Source organism: Cygnus olor, chromosome 4, assembly GCF_009769625.2.
Source record: "Cygnus olor isolate bCygOlo1 chromosome 4, bCygOlo1.pri.v2, whole genome shotgun sequence".
NCBI lineage: Eukaryota > Metazoa > Chordata > Aves > Anseriformes > Anatidae > Cygnus > Cygnus olor.
This window is the reverse complement of record NC_049172.1, coordinates 16,876,210-16,897,102: the sequence shown is the minus strand read 5'-3', so window position 1 is coordinate 16,897,102 and position 20,893 is coordinate 16,876,210. Positions and strand designations below refer to the sequence as shown.

Genomic DNA, 20,893 nt, shown 5'->3' with positions numbered 1-20,893 from the left:
GGGTAGAGCATGGTATTTTACCTAAAGGATGGATGAGGGAGAGAAACCAATCCAGAAATTACTGTCTTAGGGCTTTGTGGTCTACATTATGTTGGAAGACAGATTAATTATTGTTCTGATCTGAAATTCTATGAATATAGCAATTCAAATTTTTCATCTCTTGTCAAAGAGATGAGATATTCATTTCATGAATATGATTGGACTGCAGCATTTCTCAGACTGTTGAGTGAAATTGCTTTCCCTCCTTAATTATTTCTGGCTTACGAATGCAGTGTTTTTCTTGGATAGCCTTGGTGATATGAACTGTCATGACATACAGGAAGAAAGACTACATCATGTAAGATTTAATTTTCATCTCTGGATTATATAGAACTTCGTAGTTTGACAACAATGCTATGTATTGTGCTCAAAAGGTGAGGATAAACCAATTTAAAATTAATGCAATATGTTCCTTGAGGATAAAAGGAAGGGAAGCTGCAATCTGTTGCTGTGGTTTCAAATGCAAGACCCTGTAGGGCAAATTCAATTCATCAACAATATCGTAAAATCCAAAATTGTTTTGGAAAGGTCTGGGCCTAACAGAAGAGTTTTCAAACAATAAGCACGTGAATAAGTTACCTTTAGCTGGTGATACATTAGAGATGTATCACACTGAACGCAAGTTGAAGAATACCTCTTAAAAAGGAACAACTCTAGATGAAGACTAAACCAGATTTTTCAAGGAGAGAAATTTTAAGAAAATGTATTTTTCAGATTGTGTTTAACCTCTCACAATCTCACACACTATAAAAGAAAAGAAAAAACAACAAAAAAAAAAACTGGACTACAAATGAGGAATTCTTAACATTTCAGTTATATTTATTGCATAACCCAAAGATACATTCAAAGTATGGCATGTACAAGAAACATGAGTACTAAAGCCCTGTGAAATAGCTTTAACACATGCACTTTAAGCTATAATGGCATGTAAGCTCAGTGATTCATAGTTGAAGGGACAGGACCACTTACGTGGATTCAAGGTACTCAGTGCAACAGAAAGTAGCAGTTTGTTTACCTTAGGAATTTTGTTTGTTTGTTTGTTTTGGGGTTTTGTGTATGTATGCATGTATGTTTTGTTTTGTTTTTCTCTAAGAGAAGAGAGGCAAGGCAGGAGGGTCAGGAGACAATTCAACACTTAAAATAAATTTTTAAACAGATCGGTCATACAGAAAATTATTTCCATTTTTAAATGATAAAAGAAATTGAATTTCCACATAACTTTGTTGTTTCTGATAATGTTTCATGTTGTAAAAAATCAGTTTTGAGTCCCATATTAGATGATCCTATGTGTTACAGATGAAATACATGTATTACTTCATTACAATAGGTATAGAAAGAAACAAGCTCTTGAATGCTATAAAAGATATCAATCATAGGAATTGGTGCATTTAGTATTAATCTTGGTTTTGCTTTGCTGAATAGATCAGCTCTTACACTGACAATGACATTTGGGTTTTTATACATCCAAAGTTTGTATCTTTAAAAAACAATTCCTGACAGCTAGCTGTGTGATAAAGCCTGGATTTGTCTTGAGAAAGAATGCTTGAAAGTGATTTATTGGCCAAAGTAATTTTCTACTAAATTGTAGCAATTAGAATAAATAAGAATTGTCAGTATGCCATACAATTTTGTCTTAGCTTTTGAAATCCATGTACAGGTGGGCATACAGAACAGCTGAAGCAATGGCAGCTCAGGGACACTTGTCTGAAATGAGTTTCATTATTATCTCTCTATCAATGATGAAATGATTTTAATAATTCAGAAATGTTTCTGTGAGCCCTGACACTTAGTAAATTGTAAACAAATGTGAGCAATTTTCAGTACTACAAGAGTGAGGCGGAGTTCCTTATACATGACCATTACATTTTATACATGTGCTAGATTAGTCAGTAGCTGGACAAATGGAGAAAGAGCTGTCCTCAGTAGGTCCAAAGGGGCCCTGTGCACCTATGCCTATGGGAACTGTGGGAGCCTGAAATGCTGCCAGAATAGGTGGACACTTTTGTGTGTCCTTGGAATGATTCTTAAAGGGAGCATAGATCTAGCCCAAAAGACCATTGGAGAAGTTACCAGAAATTCTGGAATTTGTTCAGATTTCCATTAAGTCCACGTATCTGTGTCTGCAGCCTTATCCACTCTGTCTTTTTTCTCAAATGCAAGAGACTTCTGATTTTAAAGACAAATATGTGTTCTCTGGTATCATTACCTAAAAGTTCTAAATGAGCTAAACACAGTCATTCGTCAAATCACTGAAGTGTCAGTCATGCTTTGAGGTAATATTTGGTTGCAGTTTTAACTCTTCTGCTGTTTTAAAGTGGGCATGAATTTCTTTATCCCTAACATCAACAAAGCAATCAGTGTTTTTTTCTTCCACTTTCAGAGATGATAAATTATATTCTAATGATAATCTATGTCACAGAACTGAATGAAACATTTTAAGTTATAAGCAGTCAATCTCTTGGCACTTCTCATTCAAGCAGTCTGAGCTCACTAAATTAACTTAAACTTTAGTAATCCATTGTTACTGTTACTGTTAAACTGATTACTTACGTTTTCTGAATGGGAACTGTAAAATTCATTATGTGATTTGGGACTTTATTTCTAAATTCTTTGAAATTTCCATACCATTTATCATCATGCTACAACACTTGAAGAAAGTTTACATCTAATTCATTCAGTCCTGATGAGTTATGGCTTTGGAAAAGCTTCCAGATACAAGGAATCACTGGTAGTATGGTAGAATTGAATAAATCCACATAAATCTCTATTCATAAAAGAACACCAGTAGACATTTAATACAATACATTAAGAAAAAGATATGAGACAATAAAAGATAGATGTTTCATTCTTAAAAGGATAATATGGCATTTCTGGCATCTTCTTACAAAGTTAAAGTAAAGCTGAAATAGTTGATAAAAGACAATTGTGTAATAGAAGGTAAACTAGCTACATGGTTTAGATTTCAATCCTCTTCCCTGTGGAAATCTGTTTTAAAATCATTTCAGATAAAACCTCTTGCATTAATATCTAATAAAATCTGTGTTAGGTCCTGGCTACACTGGAAGTGAATTCTTTTGAGTGTAGCACCTCAGCAATTGAAAAAAATGTTGAAAGTAACATCTGAAAAGTCTGAAAACCTTCAATTTTCTGTGTAAAAAAAAAAACACCAACAACAACAAACACCTAGGTAATAAGTTTGTTGGTGTTTTGGATGGCATTTGGGATTGGGTGCTCTGTTTTTTCTCTCCTGCAGCAAACTTCATCTAGAAGATGAGTTTGTTTTTTGTTTCTTTACCTTTACTTTACAATAATGTTTCCTAAGTGCTGGTACTGAACTGACAGTAGAGGACATTGATTTAAATGATGAATGAACTACAGAGGGTCACCCTAGACAATGCATCATTTTCTGCAAAGAAGCAGCAGACTTCCAAGCCCTCACCTTGACAGTGAAGTTTCTTGGCAAGTTCTCTGCCCACCTCATGGGAACCGATAGCGTAGTCACCAGGATGAGTGATTAAGGGGGTAAAAAGGGACAAAGTATTTGACATATTTAACCTGTTTTAGGACTCTTCAGCAAAGGGTGCTCGATTGTGTAAATCATATTAAACCAGGAAAAAAATTCCTGGGAGACTGAAATAAATATGGGAACCTACCCTGGAAATATGCAGTGTGACCTTGTAGCTTAGCTTTTCAAGAGAAAATGCTGATAGAGAAATGTATGTGGGACTTAGAGTGTTTCCCAGGTTCTGGGTTTTGGTCTTATCCATTCTTGATTTTACACTGGTATGAAAGCCAGTTACACTGCATCTGCCCCTCGTTGGTCTTCCTTCAGTGAGCAGATTCAGATGCCTGGGCTAGGGAAGATTTGGGTGCCTCTAATGGTTCCTTGCAAAAAGAAACAGGGCTATGATGCCTTCTTCCATGTAAATCACCTGCCATATTGTGTATACATAACATAAGAAAGGTTCGTACTCCCAAACAGGATGCTAAAAGATGGCAAGATTGAAATCTATAACCTTGTCTCTGACTGCTTGTTCAGGAATTAGCTGGGGCATTGGTTAAAAGCAGGATGGTATCAAAACATCTGAAGAGAGGATTATACAGGAGAGCATTTAACTTCTTTATGTTTTGATTTGTGTCAACTTTCTATTTTGGAAACCTTTGTTGACAGGATGTTGTTCTGAAAATACAACCTTCCTGGTTTTGAAATTATCATTTCATTATTCATTATCATGTATAGATACACCATACAAAAATAAAACAGAAATATTAATAACAATAATGAAATTGAAACTCTCCTCCCTACTTCTATATTAAAATGAAAACAGTATGAAAGTCTGTTTCATGTGATGCAGTGGGAAGAACATGAGTTTTGAAAATTTCCATTTTCCTCTGTGTAAACTTTGATTAGTGTTGTTGTGTTTCCACTGCCAGCAGTCATTTTGCATGATGTATGATACATGGGGATGATAATGTAGGTTGCGGTTAGGTCTACCTTGCCTTTTGCATACTTGAAAAAATAAAATAAAATAATTGAACTTTTCTCACAATAAGCTACACAAATGCTGACTCAGGGTAAAAATGTTCCAAGCTAGAATTCTTCCTTTCCCCTAAGGACATTTAGTACTTCGGAAGTACTGACCTAGAAAGAGCACAATGTTAAAATGTAGTTTTATGACATACCCAGTAAAGAGAAACTGATGGATGGCTGACATTCAAAGACTTTGGCTGAGGTAGGACTATTTGCTGATGACTGTACAGGAAACAAATTAGATTAAATTAGAGCTCAGGAAAATGAGAAATACAACTGTGTTTCATCATAGCATTTGTAATTGTATTGGATGAAAAAAGATCCACTAGCTAATATTAGCCAGATGAAACAAAAATAATTCTGTTGTGTTTCCCACATCTGATGCATTGTTCCACGTGTTTTATTTTTGATTACAGAGAGATGAAAGCATTGTATTTTTATAGTTGTTAGCACAGTTACTGAAGTTAATGAATAAGAGATCTGAAGATAACATATTTTTTTTCAGGAATATCAAGACCATATTGCAACGTATTTTTTAGATTCATTGCCAGGCTATTAGAATAATCAAAGTAATTCTAAAGATATATGCATGGATATTATATATGTTTTCATTCAAAGGTCTTCTGGTGCAAGCTGATACATACGTTATACCATCTCTATATAAAAGGATATTTTTCACCACTCTCTGAAACCTAACCACCCTGGATAAAAGATGAATAATTTTAAAATATAATGCAAATATATAGCATATTCAGAGGATGAAGATTGAGCAATTCAGATTTTCTGACTAGAGGGTTACAGGTTAGCTGAAATACAGCTAAAACTAGCTGAAATTTATTTTTATATTGACATTTAAGCAGAGAACAGAACATTTTCTTCTTTTTGTTTGTTTATTTGTTGTTTTGCTATGGCATTGGCATAGCGCAACAGCAAGGATGAGTAAAAGAAAAACTTGAAATACTAGGTATGTGTCAGTTTGTTAGGATTCTCTTTAAAAGAGGTAAAGTTTGCCAGCACTGGCAAACCAGTTGTTCCAAAGAATTTTTTTTATTTTTTTTTTATTTATTTATTTAAAAAAAGAAAGAATATTCAACTTTAGAGTATAAATCAGTTACAAAACTTGCATTTACATAGCTCTCCACTTTATTGCCTGGCAATCTCACATATTCAGGGTGCTAACAATCTGCATAATTCCCCATGGCAAAATGGATAAACTTAAAAACAAAATAAAGGTGCTCTTTAGGGGAGGAATTATCACGCAGCCAGTTACCAATTAAGAGGCAGTCAAAATAGGACTACTGAGTTTGACTGACATGGCAGTTTTCCTTATAAAGATTCTGCTGCAGTTTAGACAGCTCAAAAGTGTTTGCAGTTCACAAGGGAAAATTTATTTTTTGCACATAATTGCATTTTGTGGGGGTTATAAGGTCTTAACTATAAATGTCACCGTGATGTAAACATGAGAATTATCATGACTTAAATTGATATTGTATATTGTTATCTGAAATGAAAATGGAATTCTTTAAATCAGTTCTTGTTGGCATCTGCTACTTTGAATACTTACTACCTGAAGTTGGTTTAAATCCTTACTGACTGTGACAAATTCATTTTTGAATGAAAGATCAGATTCTCAACAGAGGTCAGATTCTCAACAAACAAAAGTTCTAATCTACTTTCTCCTACTTTGCCATAAATCATTTGGAGAGAAACAGTGTAAATGCTGGAAGACTGACGCTGTCGTTTCATGTTAGATCTTTGGACAAAGAAATATTTCTATAGTCTCAAACAGATTAAAAAGTCTTTGTTCATTGCTACCAAAATAAAATAAAATAAAAATAGAAAAGATCTGGGTAACCAGTTTAAACTATTGTTGGTCACTATTTTTTGGCTTGTTTTTATTCGGTAAGCCAGATCATTTAAGTGATGGGATGAAGGTTGGAGTATTTTGTTGTTTTCTTTTTTCTTTGCTGAGAAGCAAAAGATAATGTCAAACTGTATCCTGAGTGAAGGTAAACACTGTTCCTTTCATTGCTCTTGGACTTGGAGAAACTGAAAATACAGTCTTACATTGCTGAAACCAGAGCTAGGAAATATTCAGTATATGGCCTTTATTTTCATTCTCAGGCCATGTCTTTCTGTTTTTGTTTCCTTTTACTTTTTCAGCTGCATAAATAATAGATTCTGAAATATTTTCATTTTTTAATGTTTTTAGTTATATTTAAGTTTCTGAAGAGTACTTCGATCTTTATTTATTACCTATATATCATCCTCCTTTAAGTATGTTTTGTCCCTAAAATTCTCAAGACTTGACATTCTTGTCAATAATTTTGTCAAAAAAGGAGTCACTAAGCCACTTCTGCACATCAAATATCCTATGGGAGCCTGTTACTAAGAGAAAGCAGAAGGAAAAGTTTTGTCTGAGAAGGATTGATGTGATCAGCTCTTAGAATGTAGATCAGTTGACAGATTTTTTTGTTTCTTTGTTTCAGTGTCAAACAACTTAAAAAAAAACTGACAAACTAGTATATTTTTTCACTGCATTTTAGGATCAGATGGGAAGATGCATTGATTTAATTACAATGCTAAGGGTAGGAATTTTATTAATTTTATATTTGTTTAAATCTGAATTAGTACACTAATATCTTTGCATAGTTCTTGAACAGCTAAGTTCTTATAACAAATTTTGTAGATTTTATTTTAATTATAGCCTTGAGTTTAAAGGATAAAATGTGTAAAATCATTGGTTTTCAGTGAACAAGAAGGTCCAGAATCCTGGTACTGCTGACTAGATTCAAGAAAGAAAAAAAGATGCTGGCCAGCCTCTTTCTGAAAAATTACATTGTTATCTATTTTAATTTATTATAATGTTGCATATACAGCTTTTTGAATAAGTTTGGACACCTTTACATCACTTTCATATATTCATACGCTCAGAAAGTTCTAAACTTAAGAATTCATAGGAGTCATTCTGTGGAAGCACAAACCAAATCTAATTTTTGTTAATAACCTTTGCTCAAAAATCAAATCTCAAAACACACAATAGAACTTTTTTTCACTGCCATTTAGGATAAATATGGGGGGGGGGGGGGGGGAGGAAGATCTTATTACATTTTTTAGAGTCTTAAGTTTTGCTGAAAATAACTAAGGTGCACCAGAAATATTTTACAGAGATTTTAGTAAGGTTATAAAATAATAATATTATAATAGAAACTTAAGTGTAATGGTTTGTACTGACAATTGCTGTAGTATTGAGATACAGAATTGCCTAGAGCTGTTTGGCCATCTCTCTATCTTTAGTAGAGCTTGACTATTTGCCTGAAACACATAACAATAAAACCACCATAGGGCTAGGACTAATAACAAAATGCTGAAAAGAATCTTACTTTTTTGTATGCCTGCATGTACATTGTCTTTCTTATGCAGAAGTACTCAAACACCATGCATTAAGTTTAACAATGTTGATAAGGAAATATACTCATTTTTAATTTCCCATATTGCTTTACATTTTTGAATTTAATAGAAATTCACTCTTTAGAACTTTACTGATTAATTCTGCAGGTTGAACAAATGATCCAGGTCTGTCACATTTCTCATGCTGTTTTAATCTAAATGTCAGTGTGGAAAGCTGCAAAGTCACAGAACAGTATTTGTTGTGGAAATTTGTAGTAGAAAAGTATCTAGTATGGAAAAGTTAGCCAGTTACAGAAACAGAAATAAATTCACAATAGTTTGAGTGTAGAAAGACAAATAGTTAATTATATCTTTGGAAAAGATCTGTGGTATTAAAAGGTGGCAATTATCTATGACTGCAAACTTCACACTGGTGCTGTTGCCACTGAAAAATAATATGCTTCCCTGAAGGGACATCTGCTGTCTCTTTCACTGAACCATAATCCTCTACACAGAATTTTCTGTCCTCTGTTTTGACCTTGAGAACAGGGCAGGTGACTGCTTTTAGTCAGTGATTGGCAAGTCTCAAAGCAGATTTTCTAACAGAAAAGCAATTTATTGAACCACCAAGTCATGTCCTACAATAAAGATGGGGGTGAATATCTTCTTTCCACAGATGACAAATTTTAGAGGAGACATGCAACAAATTCTGAGCTCAGATACAGGCCAAGTTTGTGTCATAGCAATGGCAAAGCTTCTTATTAAGTCTTTTGCAAGGTTAAAGAGTGTACAAGAGCAAAACCTGAGTTAATACTTTTCAGGGTCACTTTCTAAATGCTGGTGTGTCAGAACCAAAGGCTGATGCCTGCCTGATGTGTAGGGGATATTTTCTTAAGCTTGAAATACTCTTTTGCTACCCATCTTGTTCAAGTTGATGCAGTTTTTTTATTGATTCTTTGTAACATATAGTGATAAAAAATACACATTTTATTTAAAAAAAAAAAAAACATATTTCAGTTGAAGATCTTGTTCTGGTTCTACCTGAAGAACTGGAAAGCAAAGTGTATGTTGCTTATTAGCTGCTTGCATACCTATTCAAAAACTGAGGAGACTGTACCAACCAAATATGTATCAGTCACCTTAATTCCCTTTTATGTGAACAATCTTTACTAATAGAGGATTTTAATGCTCTTTTCTGGCTAACAGAGTATGAGATAACCACACCCTCCTCCCTCAGATGGGAAGAAAACTTGTCAGCATGTGTCATCTCCCCTCAGAAATTCGGCCCTAGTCATAGAGTCAGGAATAGTATGTGGTAGAGAAAGGAAGAGGTACATCACCCAAGGAAGCTTAATGAACAAGTGAAAAGGATAAAAAAAAAAAAAAAAAAAAAAAAAAAGACAGTGATCCTTTCTTATGAGAAGATAGAGAACTGGTCCTGAAGAAAGACTGGACCGTTTGTACAAATTGTGGACAGGTGTAGGTCCTGGTTCCATAATTAAAGCAGAAGAGTTACAAATCAGCTTCTCCTGCTTAAAGCCAAAGACTACGTGGAAAGTTATGTGGCTGTTATAGCTAGATACCCCGAAGAGACTGTTCTCAATAATACCACAGATGCTACCCTCATGAAAGAAATGCTGCAAAGACATTTTTGGATGGAATCCCCATGCTTTACAGTTGATAAAATACATGCAGAGACCATTGCCGTAAATGCTGATGTCTTCAGCCCTGGCTATGGCAATAAAAATGTTTTCTGAAAATGTAGAGAAATACTCTTTTCATAATAGATATTAATAGAGATAATCGGTGGATTATCTGTAATTCCTGTCATTGCCACTCTTATTTGGTTTTCTTTCTGATGCCTTGAGCAAAGCCTCATGATAAGCATCCATAGAATTGATAATGCTTGCATCAAGCAAGTGCAATAATGAAGCCTGAAAGCATCTAACAATTGCTGTGATAAGCAACAGGTGCATGCAGGGGAAAGCTCAATGAAGTAGCAATATTCCTTTTTTTTTTTTTGGTGGTGGTGGGGTTTTTTTTTGTTTGTTTTTTTTTGTTTTGTTTGGTAGTGTGTATCAGAGTTCATTTGAGATGTGTGCGCTTCTGGTTATTTAATCAAGGACAGTAGAGAGAGCTAGCATTGCAGAAAGCATTGTCAAGTTAATTAAGATCCAACAGTCACTGATTCTTCTTGAAGGAAGGCTTATCAGGAACTCTCAGCATTGTAGAGAAAAATATAGCTAAGTGAAGAAAAAATACAGAGAAACAGTTCTGACTTGGTGTTGAAGCTGACACTAATGCTAGTAGTATCATTTAGTCATATTAGATAATTTAATCATAGGTTACAGCCACGTTAACTTTCTATAAAACATTGTTTAATATTCATCTAAAATATTCTAAGCATTTTTAAATTAATGAATAGTCTTGTCTTTTGTGTCATATTTTTATTTAGCATATTATTTTCAATATTCACTTTTTAATATTTTTTATTAATAGCAAGTCTTCCTTTGCTGCTTTGTCTTAGCTGTACTATTCATTTCAGATCTCTGCTACTTATGTAATTCTGAAATTCTATTTTGTACATTAAATTGCCCTTGGAATTTTTTATCCTTCTTAAGCTTTAGACTTTGAAAAGTTATATCATATAAATCACACCGAAATAAAAACTTGTGATGGAAATATTACTTCCATATAGTCCTTTGCTGGATATCTGAAAGGTGCCACAAAAATGGAACCCAGAACCTACTCGTATGTTGGAGAGTTCACATTTTTCAGAACTTTCATGTCAGATTTCCCAGAGGTTTAGTTGAGCATAATGAACTAGGTTTAATTTGGTTATTTTTCATTTTAGATTGGGGATAGCATTTGATTTTGTGCAACTATATATCAGCATATAAATTGACATGTTTCCTGTTATGCATCAAGTAAGGAGGGGTTGACACTTACTTTCTTCAGTCGTAGACATCTCAGGAGCTGGAATTCTGCTAAAAGAATTACGTATGTCCAGGTTATCAGACCCTGACTACAACATGATTTATTTTCTATCAGCTAGTGAGTCTAAAATAAATGCAATTTGAATTCTTGTAGAGCCATGGTGGGATATAACATGGAAATGTCTGAATATGCCTTGATTTATATATTTTTTCCTGTAATATTTTCAACCTTTTCCTGGACTTAATTGCTAGTATCCTTCAAGTTCTAACACTTTAAGGTAAAAAGGCATGAGAAACACACTATTGTTGCACTGTAACAGAATATCATGGTTTACACCAAACAGGAACTGAAAGACTGCTTTCCAATGTTAAAATAATATAATGGACTGTTCGATTTCTGTTGGATTTAACCTTCATGTCAAAAATTCATTCAGTAACTGATATACCTACACAGCAAAAATATGACGGTTTGCAAGGAGTGATGTACAATCACTCTACCCTTACTGTTTTGGCTTTAGATTTTAAGATTTGCATTGGTTTCCTACATTTGCCAAAATTAAAATTTTCTGGGTGCTTTTCAGCTCAGTAATACACAATTTCACTTGCTGTGTCACAAGCTTAATGACTATGGAGTGAGCTTTTGGCACTTTACAAATGTACTTGGAGAAAGCTTGTTGTCTTGTTTCATTTTTAGTTGGGACGTTTATACTTAAAGTCCATTCAAAATTTTGTTTGATGATTCCATCAATTCGAGAAAAGTTGCATCTTTTATCTGCTATTTGAATATCTGCTTCTGCTTTATCACTAAGTTTTTCTATGCATGACTGAGTTCTGCCATAATAAAAATTTCATGGTGCATTATATGAGGAAGTAAAACAAGGAGGTTATTTCTGTCTGGAGGTTATAGCAATGATTGCTGTGCATCTTTACCAGTGCATGCAGCTCTCCAGAGTGCTGCATATGATTCTCATTCTATTACTATACCTATCAGGTTTGCAGCATCATGAAGCTACAGGTCAGAAACCCAATGAGCACTTTTGATTTATGGTAGGAATGTGTGGTAAAGTTGATAAGGAAGCAGACTAGCAAAAGCATTGCCATAGTGTTGCAGTTTTCCAGACTTTGTTAGAATTTTAAGGAATTCAAAATATCAGAAGAAAAACTTGAGACTGAAATCAAACTGAGCGGAAAACTTTGGTTATTCCACTTCAGAAAAGTAAGTAACAAGAAGGGGAGAAACTGGAGGAGATGATGTAGAACAGGTTTTCACTGGAACAGGTTGACCAGAGAAACTGTGGATGCCCCATCCCTTAAAGTGTTCAAGGTCAGAGTGGATGGCCTTGGGCAACCTGACCTAGTGGGCAGCATCCCTTCCCATGACAGGGGGGTTGGAACTAGACAATCCTTAAGAGTCCTTTCCAACACAAGCCACTCTATCATTCTACGTGTAGGGCAGTTTTAAGAAAGAACTGACTTAAAGGTAAGGAATCTTTCTCTTTTATAAGATATTGAGGTTCTGTAAGGTTTTGATTGAGTTTAACTTAGTATGTCATGGAAAGTTGCCCATCTTGCATATTCAACTTGAATGTCTGAACCTAAAGGCTGACCAAAGGCAGAAAAATTAGATCTTTTGAGGTGACAACTGCCTTTAGCATATAAGAAAGCTGACATGAAAACAGGGCAGAGATCAGGAACTGAAGTAATATCCTTTGATGAACAAAAATTAACTAGAAAGTATGTTTCTTGAACATTGTCAATACCTAAACATGTGATATTTCCTTTGGTATCAACTAGGCTGTGTTTTATTTTTTCCAAAACTATTTGCTTATGTTTTGTTTACATGCCATCCGTAGCTTTACATTTCTTTCGTGAGTCAATTAAGTGAGGTCTTTGTCCTTCCTTGATTTGGAAAACTAGATAGAATTTGTATCTTACTGAAAATACTACATCAACATTTAAGGGAACACTTATGAAATAGGTTTTGATATAAAATCTACAATCTACAACTCATTTTACTGGTGCATTATTAAAAAAAATAAAATATGAGCATTTATTTCCTCTTCTTTCATTGATGACTATTATACATCATTCAAACTTGCCATAGGAGAATGAAGCAAATTGACCTAATAGTTGCCTTGAGTACTTTTCCAACACCCCCCTCCCCCACAAATCTGCACTATCAGAGTTAAAAACAAAACAAGGCAAAACTGATTTTCGATAAAATTTAGCCATACCTGGAGTGTTCCCTTAGAGCACAAATCCAAAGGTTAATTATGATTTTGCAATCACTTTCTCAGTTCTGAGTGTAATTAGGGATTAAATTTTGACTCCCAGATCAGAAAGGACAAAAAGGCATGAATGAAGACCATACGATTACATTTAGAATTTTATTTTGGGAATGCAAGAATACAGAAAATCCATAAAATATCTGAAGTATCTAATCTAACTGGGTCATACCTATATAAATTCTGCTCATCTTGGAATCGTCCAGGAATTACTTGGACAATATCTTATTTACTTTCACCTGTTTGAGGTACCAATCTTTTTAGTACCTTACTCTCCTGACACCTTGGAAAAATTGTTAAGAATATTCTTGAGAATATTTTTGGAAATATTGAATATCAGTAAATAAGAATGTTGGGAGTATTCTTGGAAATAATTGATTTTAAGTACTCAAGATCTCAGAAATTGTTGGCATTTGTAGGTTTGGTCTTTTCAAAACCTTCCTTATTGAGGTTCCTTCATGTTTGTTTAATGCTAATGATTAAGTTAGTGTTAACAAGTTTGGCTCTGGGTTTCCTAGCCTTATCTGTCTGTTTTCTTACTCCCTGGAGTTTTTTATTTCACCTTGGTTACCACTTTCCCATTTGCAAGGAAGGGAGATAAGAAATAGCTGCTGTTCATTTTCTGGATTCTGGACAACTGGTAAACAGCTAAGGAATGATCTCTCCAGCCCCTCACAGCTTCTTTGCTCTGGTTTCTTTTTGACTGACACCAAGTCTTTCATATTCTCCTTCTAAACTCTTGCAGTAAATTCTAATTCAAATAGAATAGTTTCAGTTGGAAGGCACCTCTGAAGACTCCAGACTACTTGCTCCAAGACAATCTTCTTGCTTTTTATCCCTGATCTGCCTGAACTGCAGTCTGCAGTCCTCCATGTAGCTCATCCTGGATATTATCTCTAAGCATGTGGAGGAAAAGAAGGTGATAAGGAGTAGTAGCCATGGTTTCACCAAAGGGAAATCATCATTAACCAGTCTGTTAACCTTCTGGGTTATAACAGGCTGGGTAGATGAGGGGAAGAGCAGTGGATGTTGTCTACCTTGATTTCAACCAAGGCTTTTGACACTGTATCCCATAACATCCTCATAGAGCTCAAGAAGTGTAGGTTAGATGAGTGGACAGTGAGGTGGATGAGAGCTGGCTGAACTCAGAGGGTTGTGATCAATAGCACAGTCTAGTTGGAGGCTCTAGCTAGTGATGTTCCCCAGAAGTCGGTACTGGGTCAAGTCATGTTCATCAGTGACCTGTATGAACATATAGAGTGTACCCTCAGCAAGTTTGCTGATGATACAAAACTGGTAGGACTGACTGTTACACCAGAAGGCTGTGCTGCCATTCAGAGAGACCTGTACAGGCTGGAGAGATGGGCAGAGAGGAACCTCATAAGTTCAGCAAAGGCAAGTGGGTCCTGCACCTGTGGTGGAATAACCCCATGCCCCAGCCATTGGTATGCATGAGGAATACTTACAAAATCATCTTGCAGACAGTATGACTTGTTCCACTTGAAGATTTTCATTGGCTTTGCAAAATACATAAGACCCCATGTATTTGGGCAACAGAAACCTGTTTTTAGTTTTCTTTTTCTTTTGCATTCTTATTAACTTAGCATCAGGAAATAATATTAGGTGAAGAAGAACTTCTTCAAGGATATTCCTTCAAGTTGCTCACAACTTTTACAGTGTATGCATACAAGTATATTCTAAATATGTAGCATAAGTCTGTTCCCAATATTCATAACACTGAGCTCAAGAAATTAATGGAACTCATTTAGTAGCACCACGTTTCTTTATTGCATGTAAGATAATATGTTCTTTAAGTTCACCTCTATAAGCAAAGATATCATACACAGCTGTATAATTGCCAGCAATGGAAGTAATAGGTATTTGCCCTATTGTTATGTGTTGTTGGTTTTTTTTGTTTGTTTGTTTTGGTTTTTTTTTGGGGGTGTTATATAGAGCTTTTTTCATTAAGTAAATACATGAAATTATTTACTAATATACCAATATGTTTTTTATACTTTATCAGCCTAGGAAATTATATGAAGAAAGTAACTAAGCATATTCCTAGGCTTGTCTATCTTCAGAACAAATCTTTACCCACGGTATTAGTGTTTATATATTCATCAAAACATTGTTTTAAATTTCCAATTTATAGGAAAAAAAAAAAGTGTGATGACAAACTTCTAACTTCATACCAATATCTGAATGTAAAGTATTTTGTGGATTATCAAGTCCATTACACTGCAAGCTGAAGTTCACATCAAAAGAACTCCAGATCTAGTGACCCAGAGCTACAATTATCCAACATTTTTATGCTATAGATATCTGTTAATTTGCATTCATATAGCTGACACTCATGTCACTTTATAGTCATCTTGCAGATCTGTAATTCCACTGATTTTAGCTAAGTCTTCTCCGAGTTGCTAACTCCTCTGAGTAGACTGCCTTTGAATACATTGAACATTTCTGTCTCTAGGCTTTTCATGTGAAAATAGACGTGCAGGTAAATGCTGTAGATAAAATGCTGGACTGCTTAAATTGATAGGAGTTTTGATACTAGTTTTATTTGGTCCAGAATGTAAGCTTGCAGCTATATATTTTTCATCCAGGAACTAAGGAATGTAGAGTTAAATTCTTGACTTTTTCATTCTTTTTTTTTTTTTTTTAAATAAGACAAGGAAAGGAGAAGAAAGAATGCTTGATTCACCTAATTTTTCATTATCCTGTCCTTGAGAATTTGATACCTGAGGTCTTTACAATTAGAGCCTGAGCACAAGAAACCTGAGAGGCAGCCTGAGAATCATGTTAAGTATTTTCCAAAGGTGAAAGGAAAGACGATTTTAGGTCACGCAGTGAGTATGGTTTGGAAGTGTATGTTACCAAACCCTTAACTGAGAAAGCAAAAATAAGTTTGGGAGTACCTTACTAAAGGTGAGATTATTCTGAGAAGCATCTTCTTCAAGTACTGAAGAGTAAAAAGTGAAAAGGGCTCCTTAAAAATATATTTTGGCCATGCAGCTTTCTGTCAGGACAGCTGACTTTCCCAGAGCAGCAGTTGTTTGGACTAATGATCTTCAAAGGACCATACGGAAAGTGGAAATCAAATCAAGTGTTGAGAAAAAGGTCCTAAGCAGCTGCTTTTGTTGCCTAAAGCTCCCTTGATTGCATCACATACTTAGCTCAAACCAGTCACACTGAACACAGTATCTCACTGATAATTACAGCTCTTTATCTAGAAAGATGGACAAGTCAAGTAGCGATGTTCATCTGCCAGATTCCATGATGCAGAGCTAATTAGGACATGAGAGTGGTCATAGGGTCCAGTGGGAGATGAAGCACACCTGAACTCTTAGAAATTAGCTCAGAAAAATTTCAGACTTTCCAGGGAACTGAGTACTATTTAAGGGTAATAATCATTGTGAAAACATCTGGGAAGAGTGTTTCTTGCAGAGAAAATACCTAGATTCAAAAGAAAGGATTACATGAGTAGAAGTTTTAAGTGCAAACCTAATGCATCACCCAGTTAAAAATAAATCTTTTTATATGGCTCCTTAACTCCTTTCTCCCTCTTCTTAAAAACCTTTCAAGAACAGGAAGAACTGCTTTGTCAAGTACACACTCACAAAAGATGTCCATCTAACCTAATAGGTTCAATCCAGGGATGACCAGCAATAGATACCCAAGGAAGTATCTATGAACAAAAGGATTATATAATAATCCTCAAAAATATTTTCCTAACCTCTAGTCATTTCTAGCTAAGGCTCAGCTAAACCCAACTGTTTCTGTCAGATGTCTTACTGCTATTGGATAAACTTTTCTTACATCGGTTGCTTCATAGCCTTTCCTGCAGGTTTTGTGGGATGTGGAGAAGTTGCAGCCCCCCCTACCTATTCTGGAATACATATAACTGAGCTGAAACAAAACTACTACAAATCAGGATTGAAGAATTTTTAATATAGCACTATGTCCAAGTAAACAGGTATAAGTGAAAACTAGAAAAAAAAAAAAATGTCTCAAAAAAGGTCTTAGAAGGCACAGTCACCTTCAAAAAAGCAGAAGAAAACAAATGGTGTGTTATATGACCTCCTCATCTAGCGGTCTCCTTCTTTGCTTTTTAAGGATATTGGTAACAATACTGGTTACCTTCACAGAGATGCATGGCGTATTCAGAAAAGTTTTAGCAAATGCAATCCAAATAATACAGGTTGTACAGATTAATATAATTATGTAGAATAGCATTGATTAGGTTGTTAGAAAAGTATCCATAATCAATATATGGAAAAGGATAATGAAAGAGGTTTGTGTTAGGGTTTTTTGAATTTTTAACTTTGTAATAACCTCGGGAAATAAAGTCTAGCGTATATAAATTAATTTCAACTCTGATTTCTAAAGTAGGGATTCTATGCACTAAAGGTTTAGGCTTAAAAATAGTATTTTTGTTATTCTTTTATACAAAAAATTTGATTTGAAAAATACTTTACAAAATTATAAAAAAAAAAAAACTATTATATTTGATACAACTCCCCTCTCAGCATGCATGTTTATATTTAGCTCTAACGTAATTCTACCTCATTTTTTTCTCTCATTTATTGTCTTATACATGTTTCCCAGGATAGCCCACTGGTCTTACAGTCTGACAGAAATGTAACAGTGAATGCGAGAAATCACATGGGACAGTTAACTGGACAACTGACAGTAGGTGAGTGTTCTTTATTGACTGTTATGTGCATCAGTTTAGATTTATGAATAGTTTAATTAATATAGAAAATAAAACACTGAAAAGTCAGAAAAATTCTCGTCACTGTACTGCAAAAAAAACCAAGACACACAGTGGATCATAAAAGCATAATTCAGCAGTAGCTGAAGGCAGAGAAAATAGGAATGGCCCCAAGTAGTTAAAACATAGCTTAGTGAAAAAAAGATTACTTTTGAGACAGCTGTAACAAAACAAACAAAAAAAAACTGCAAAACGTGTTTCAACAACAATTTCAGAGGGGAAATAACCATCATTTTCTTACAAGTTCTGTCAGTCTTCCATTATTTCAGTGGAAATTAGTTTGTCCCCGTTACTCTTGTAATGTATTTAGATCAGCATATATTAAAAATCAGTTGGAGTAACAGAATGTAAAAAACAAACAAACAAACAAACTCAAATACTTCTGTAGTCACCACAAACTTTAAATAGAAATTGATCGTACTGCCTGTCATTCATTAAAAGGTGTCTGATATTTTGCAAAATATTACCAAATCAACATTCCAAATGAAGTAGAGGAAAAAAATAATACCTATCTCTTCACCTGCTCTTTGCCTTGATTCTTCTTTTCGTGTATTTGTTCCCTGTGTTTATTACTTCTAATACATTATAAACACTTTTTATCACAAATCGTATTTAGTGTGTTAGTGAATATGTATTACTAATGAAGTAATATTTTGTTTATATTTTCATTAGTATAACGGTAATGAAGATGTTTGTTGCTTTTCATGAATACTGGCTGAAAAAATTGGTACTAACTAATGTTCTAGGTTTGATAGAAAACAATACATTTTGACTGGGAATGGGGTGAAATATATACAAACACATATGTACAAATTTCAGAAGACAGTCCCTTAGACTCCACATCTTTTCTTTTCACATTACTTCTGGGTTAAACTCTGTTTATCCACTCTTTTTCCTAATGTGCTAAGGATATACTGACAAAATAGTTTTAAATTAAACTGTAGTTGTATTGACACTGAGATTTCATACTGGCTGGAGACTGTGGCTTCAAGTTGTAAAAAATCTTTGGCAAGTGCACAAAGAGTGACACACCATCTGCGCTGATTTTCCTGAATGAGCATATCAAATGAGTGTGCAAAGGTAACCAGAATTGCTAGCAGATACAGATGAGGAAGATTAAGCAAACACCTGTTCCAGCCATATTGCTCTTGCCTGGGTTTTATGGAACACAGTTCTGTTTCATCTAGTAGCTGTAATACTAAAACCTTCCAATTCAGCTGCTAATTGTTAAAAAGGTGAGTTGCCTATGGTAGACATTCAGGTTGGCTGAAATATATAAGAAACTCTTATGGCTGGCACCATTCTTGCTAAGTAAATCTAGCACTGAAAACATGAGTGTATCTAGGCTGGCCTACTTAAGATGTTGTACTAGAGGCTAACATTATAAAAACACGAAGTCCTGAAGAAAATGTGTTCTCATGTTACAGTCATTAGAATGAATACCTGTAAGCTTCTTAGTGAGTTTGTAGCTGATGCAGTGTCTGCAGAGCAGGAGTTTGATAAATTGTAATATTGTATTTATGTTCTTTCTTATCTTCCTATTTTTTTCATAATGCCTATATGGTCTTTACTTATATTTATATAAAAATACTTATTTCTTTTATGTCAGTTCTTCATGGAATATTGAATGCATATTAAAATATATCTTATGTTGATACTTATAATTTAATGTTTCTTAGTCTAGGCACTCAGAGTACAATCAGTGAAAGCCTGAACATTCTACTATTGGAAATCAAAGAAATTAATGGGCAGTTAAAATTCAAAATGTATTGTTCTTACATTCCATTCCAAAATCATCTGTTGTGTAAGTAGACTAGAGACAGACAAAATCTTGATTTTTTTTTGTCTAGGTAAAAGCATAAAAGCATATGCTGAGAGAAGGGGAGGGGACTTGTCTATAACGGGTTTGCTGACATCAGAAAATGCGTTAAAATGTTCTGGGAAGTCCCTGCCTTCTTCAGAACTGCTCTTTGCCCCTCAACTGATGTTGCATGTTGAATCAGCTCTTTGTGTGAAAGGGGTGAAAATAAACAGCAGAGGAAGCAGCAGGGAGAAATATTTCAGTACTAACAAACCAACAACAATAAAAAAAGATGATCTAGTAAACAACTTTGAAATGTTGCTGTGTTAATTTCTTTTAAAAAGTTGGAGAAATAATAAAAATTACAAGAAAGATTGCAAATTTGTATGTATGGTAGGATCATTCTGAAAGGACACCTATGCATTCAGGTGGATAACAATGCACCTCCTATACATGTGATGTCATTGACATTTTATGTGTATTTCAACTGATATAAGTGATGTTAAAATGCAGTAAGTAGCCTAGTCTCTTGTGTTTGAGGTTAAAATTGCTGGTCATGTCAACTTTTAGGAAAATGAAAAATGTCTGTTGTATTTGGAATTGGGCAATGGAAGTTAAGTGAATGTAAAGCCTGGGCTGGGGTGGGAGCAGTGAAGAAGGAGAGGAAGTCACCACTATAGCAATGCTTTCAGTTGGGATCTACACAGACTGAGTTAGAAATGCAGCTTTGTCCTCAGGTCTTGTTGTGACATATGGTCAGGAAACTGCCAAGTTTGTATGTGGATCTCCAAAAGGACTCCACAGCCATCAATTTTTAGACATGCCATTAAATACCAACAGACCAGATGTAGTACAGACAGAAAGGATATCTCCAGAATAAAGATTTAAAGATGATCATGCATTGATCTGTGTATCTAAGATGAGGAGAAATAATCAGACCTCCCAACCTTTCTTTAGGAAAACCCTCTGCATTATGCATTCTACTAGGTTACCTTGACACAACCTTTTCACTCTGTTCAATCAATGTTTGCATAGTTTAAAGCAATATGGAAAAACATCTACTTATTTTCTTCCTGTCATAGAAATGCAAAATAGCTATTCACATCAAACCAGAAATCTGTTATCTCCATAATGTCT

The 20,893-nt window shown here is 34.6% G+C and overlaps 1 protein-coding gene across 2 annotated transcripts in view; it reads left to right on the top strand.

Annotated features, from left to right (window-relative positions):
* The window catches only part of SGCZ (sarcoglycan zeta), a 444,208-nt gene that overhangs the window by 353,693 nt on the left and 69,622 nt on the right, over window positions 1–20,893 (top strand). For both annotated transcript variants that reach the window (XM_040555999.1, XM_040556000.1), the window contains exon 4: window positions 17,790–17,877. In XM_040555999.1, the coding sequence (XP_040411933.1) occupies window positions 17,790–17,877 (88 nt within the window). The remainder of the gene's footprint in view (window positions 1–17,789; window positions 17,878–20,893) is intronic.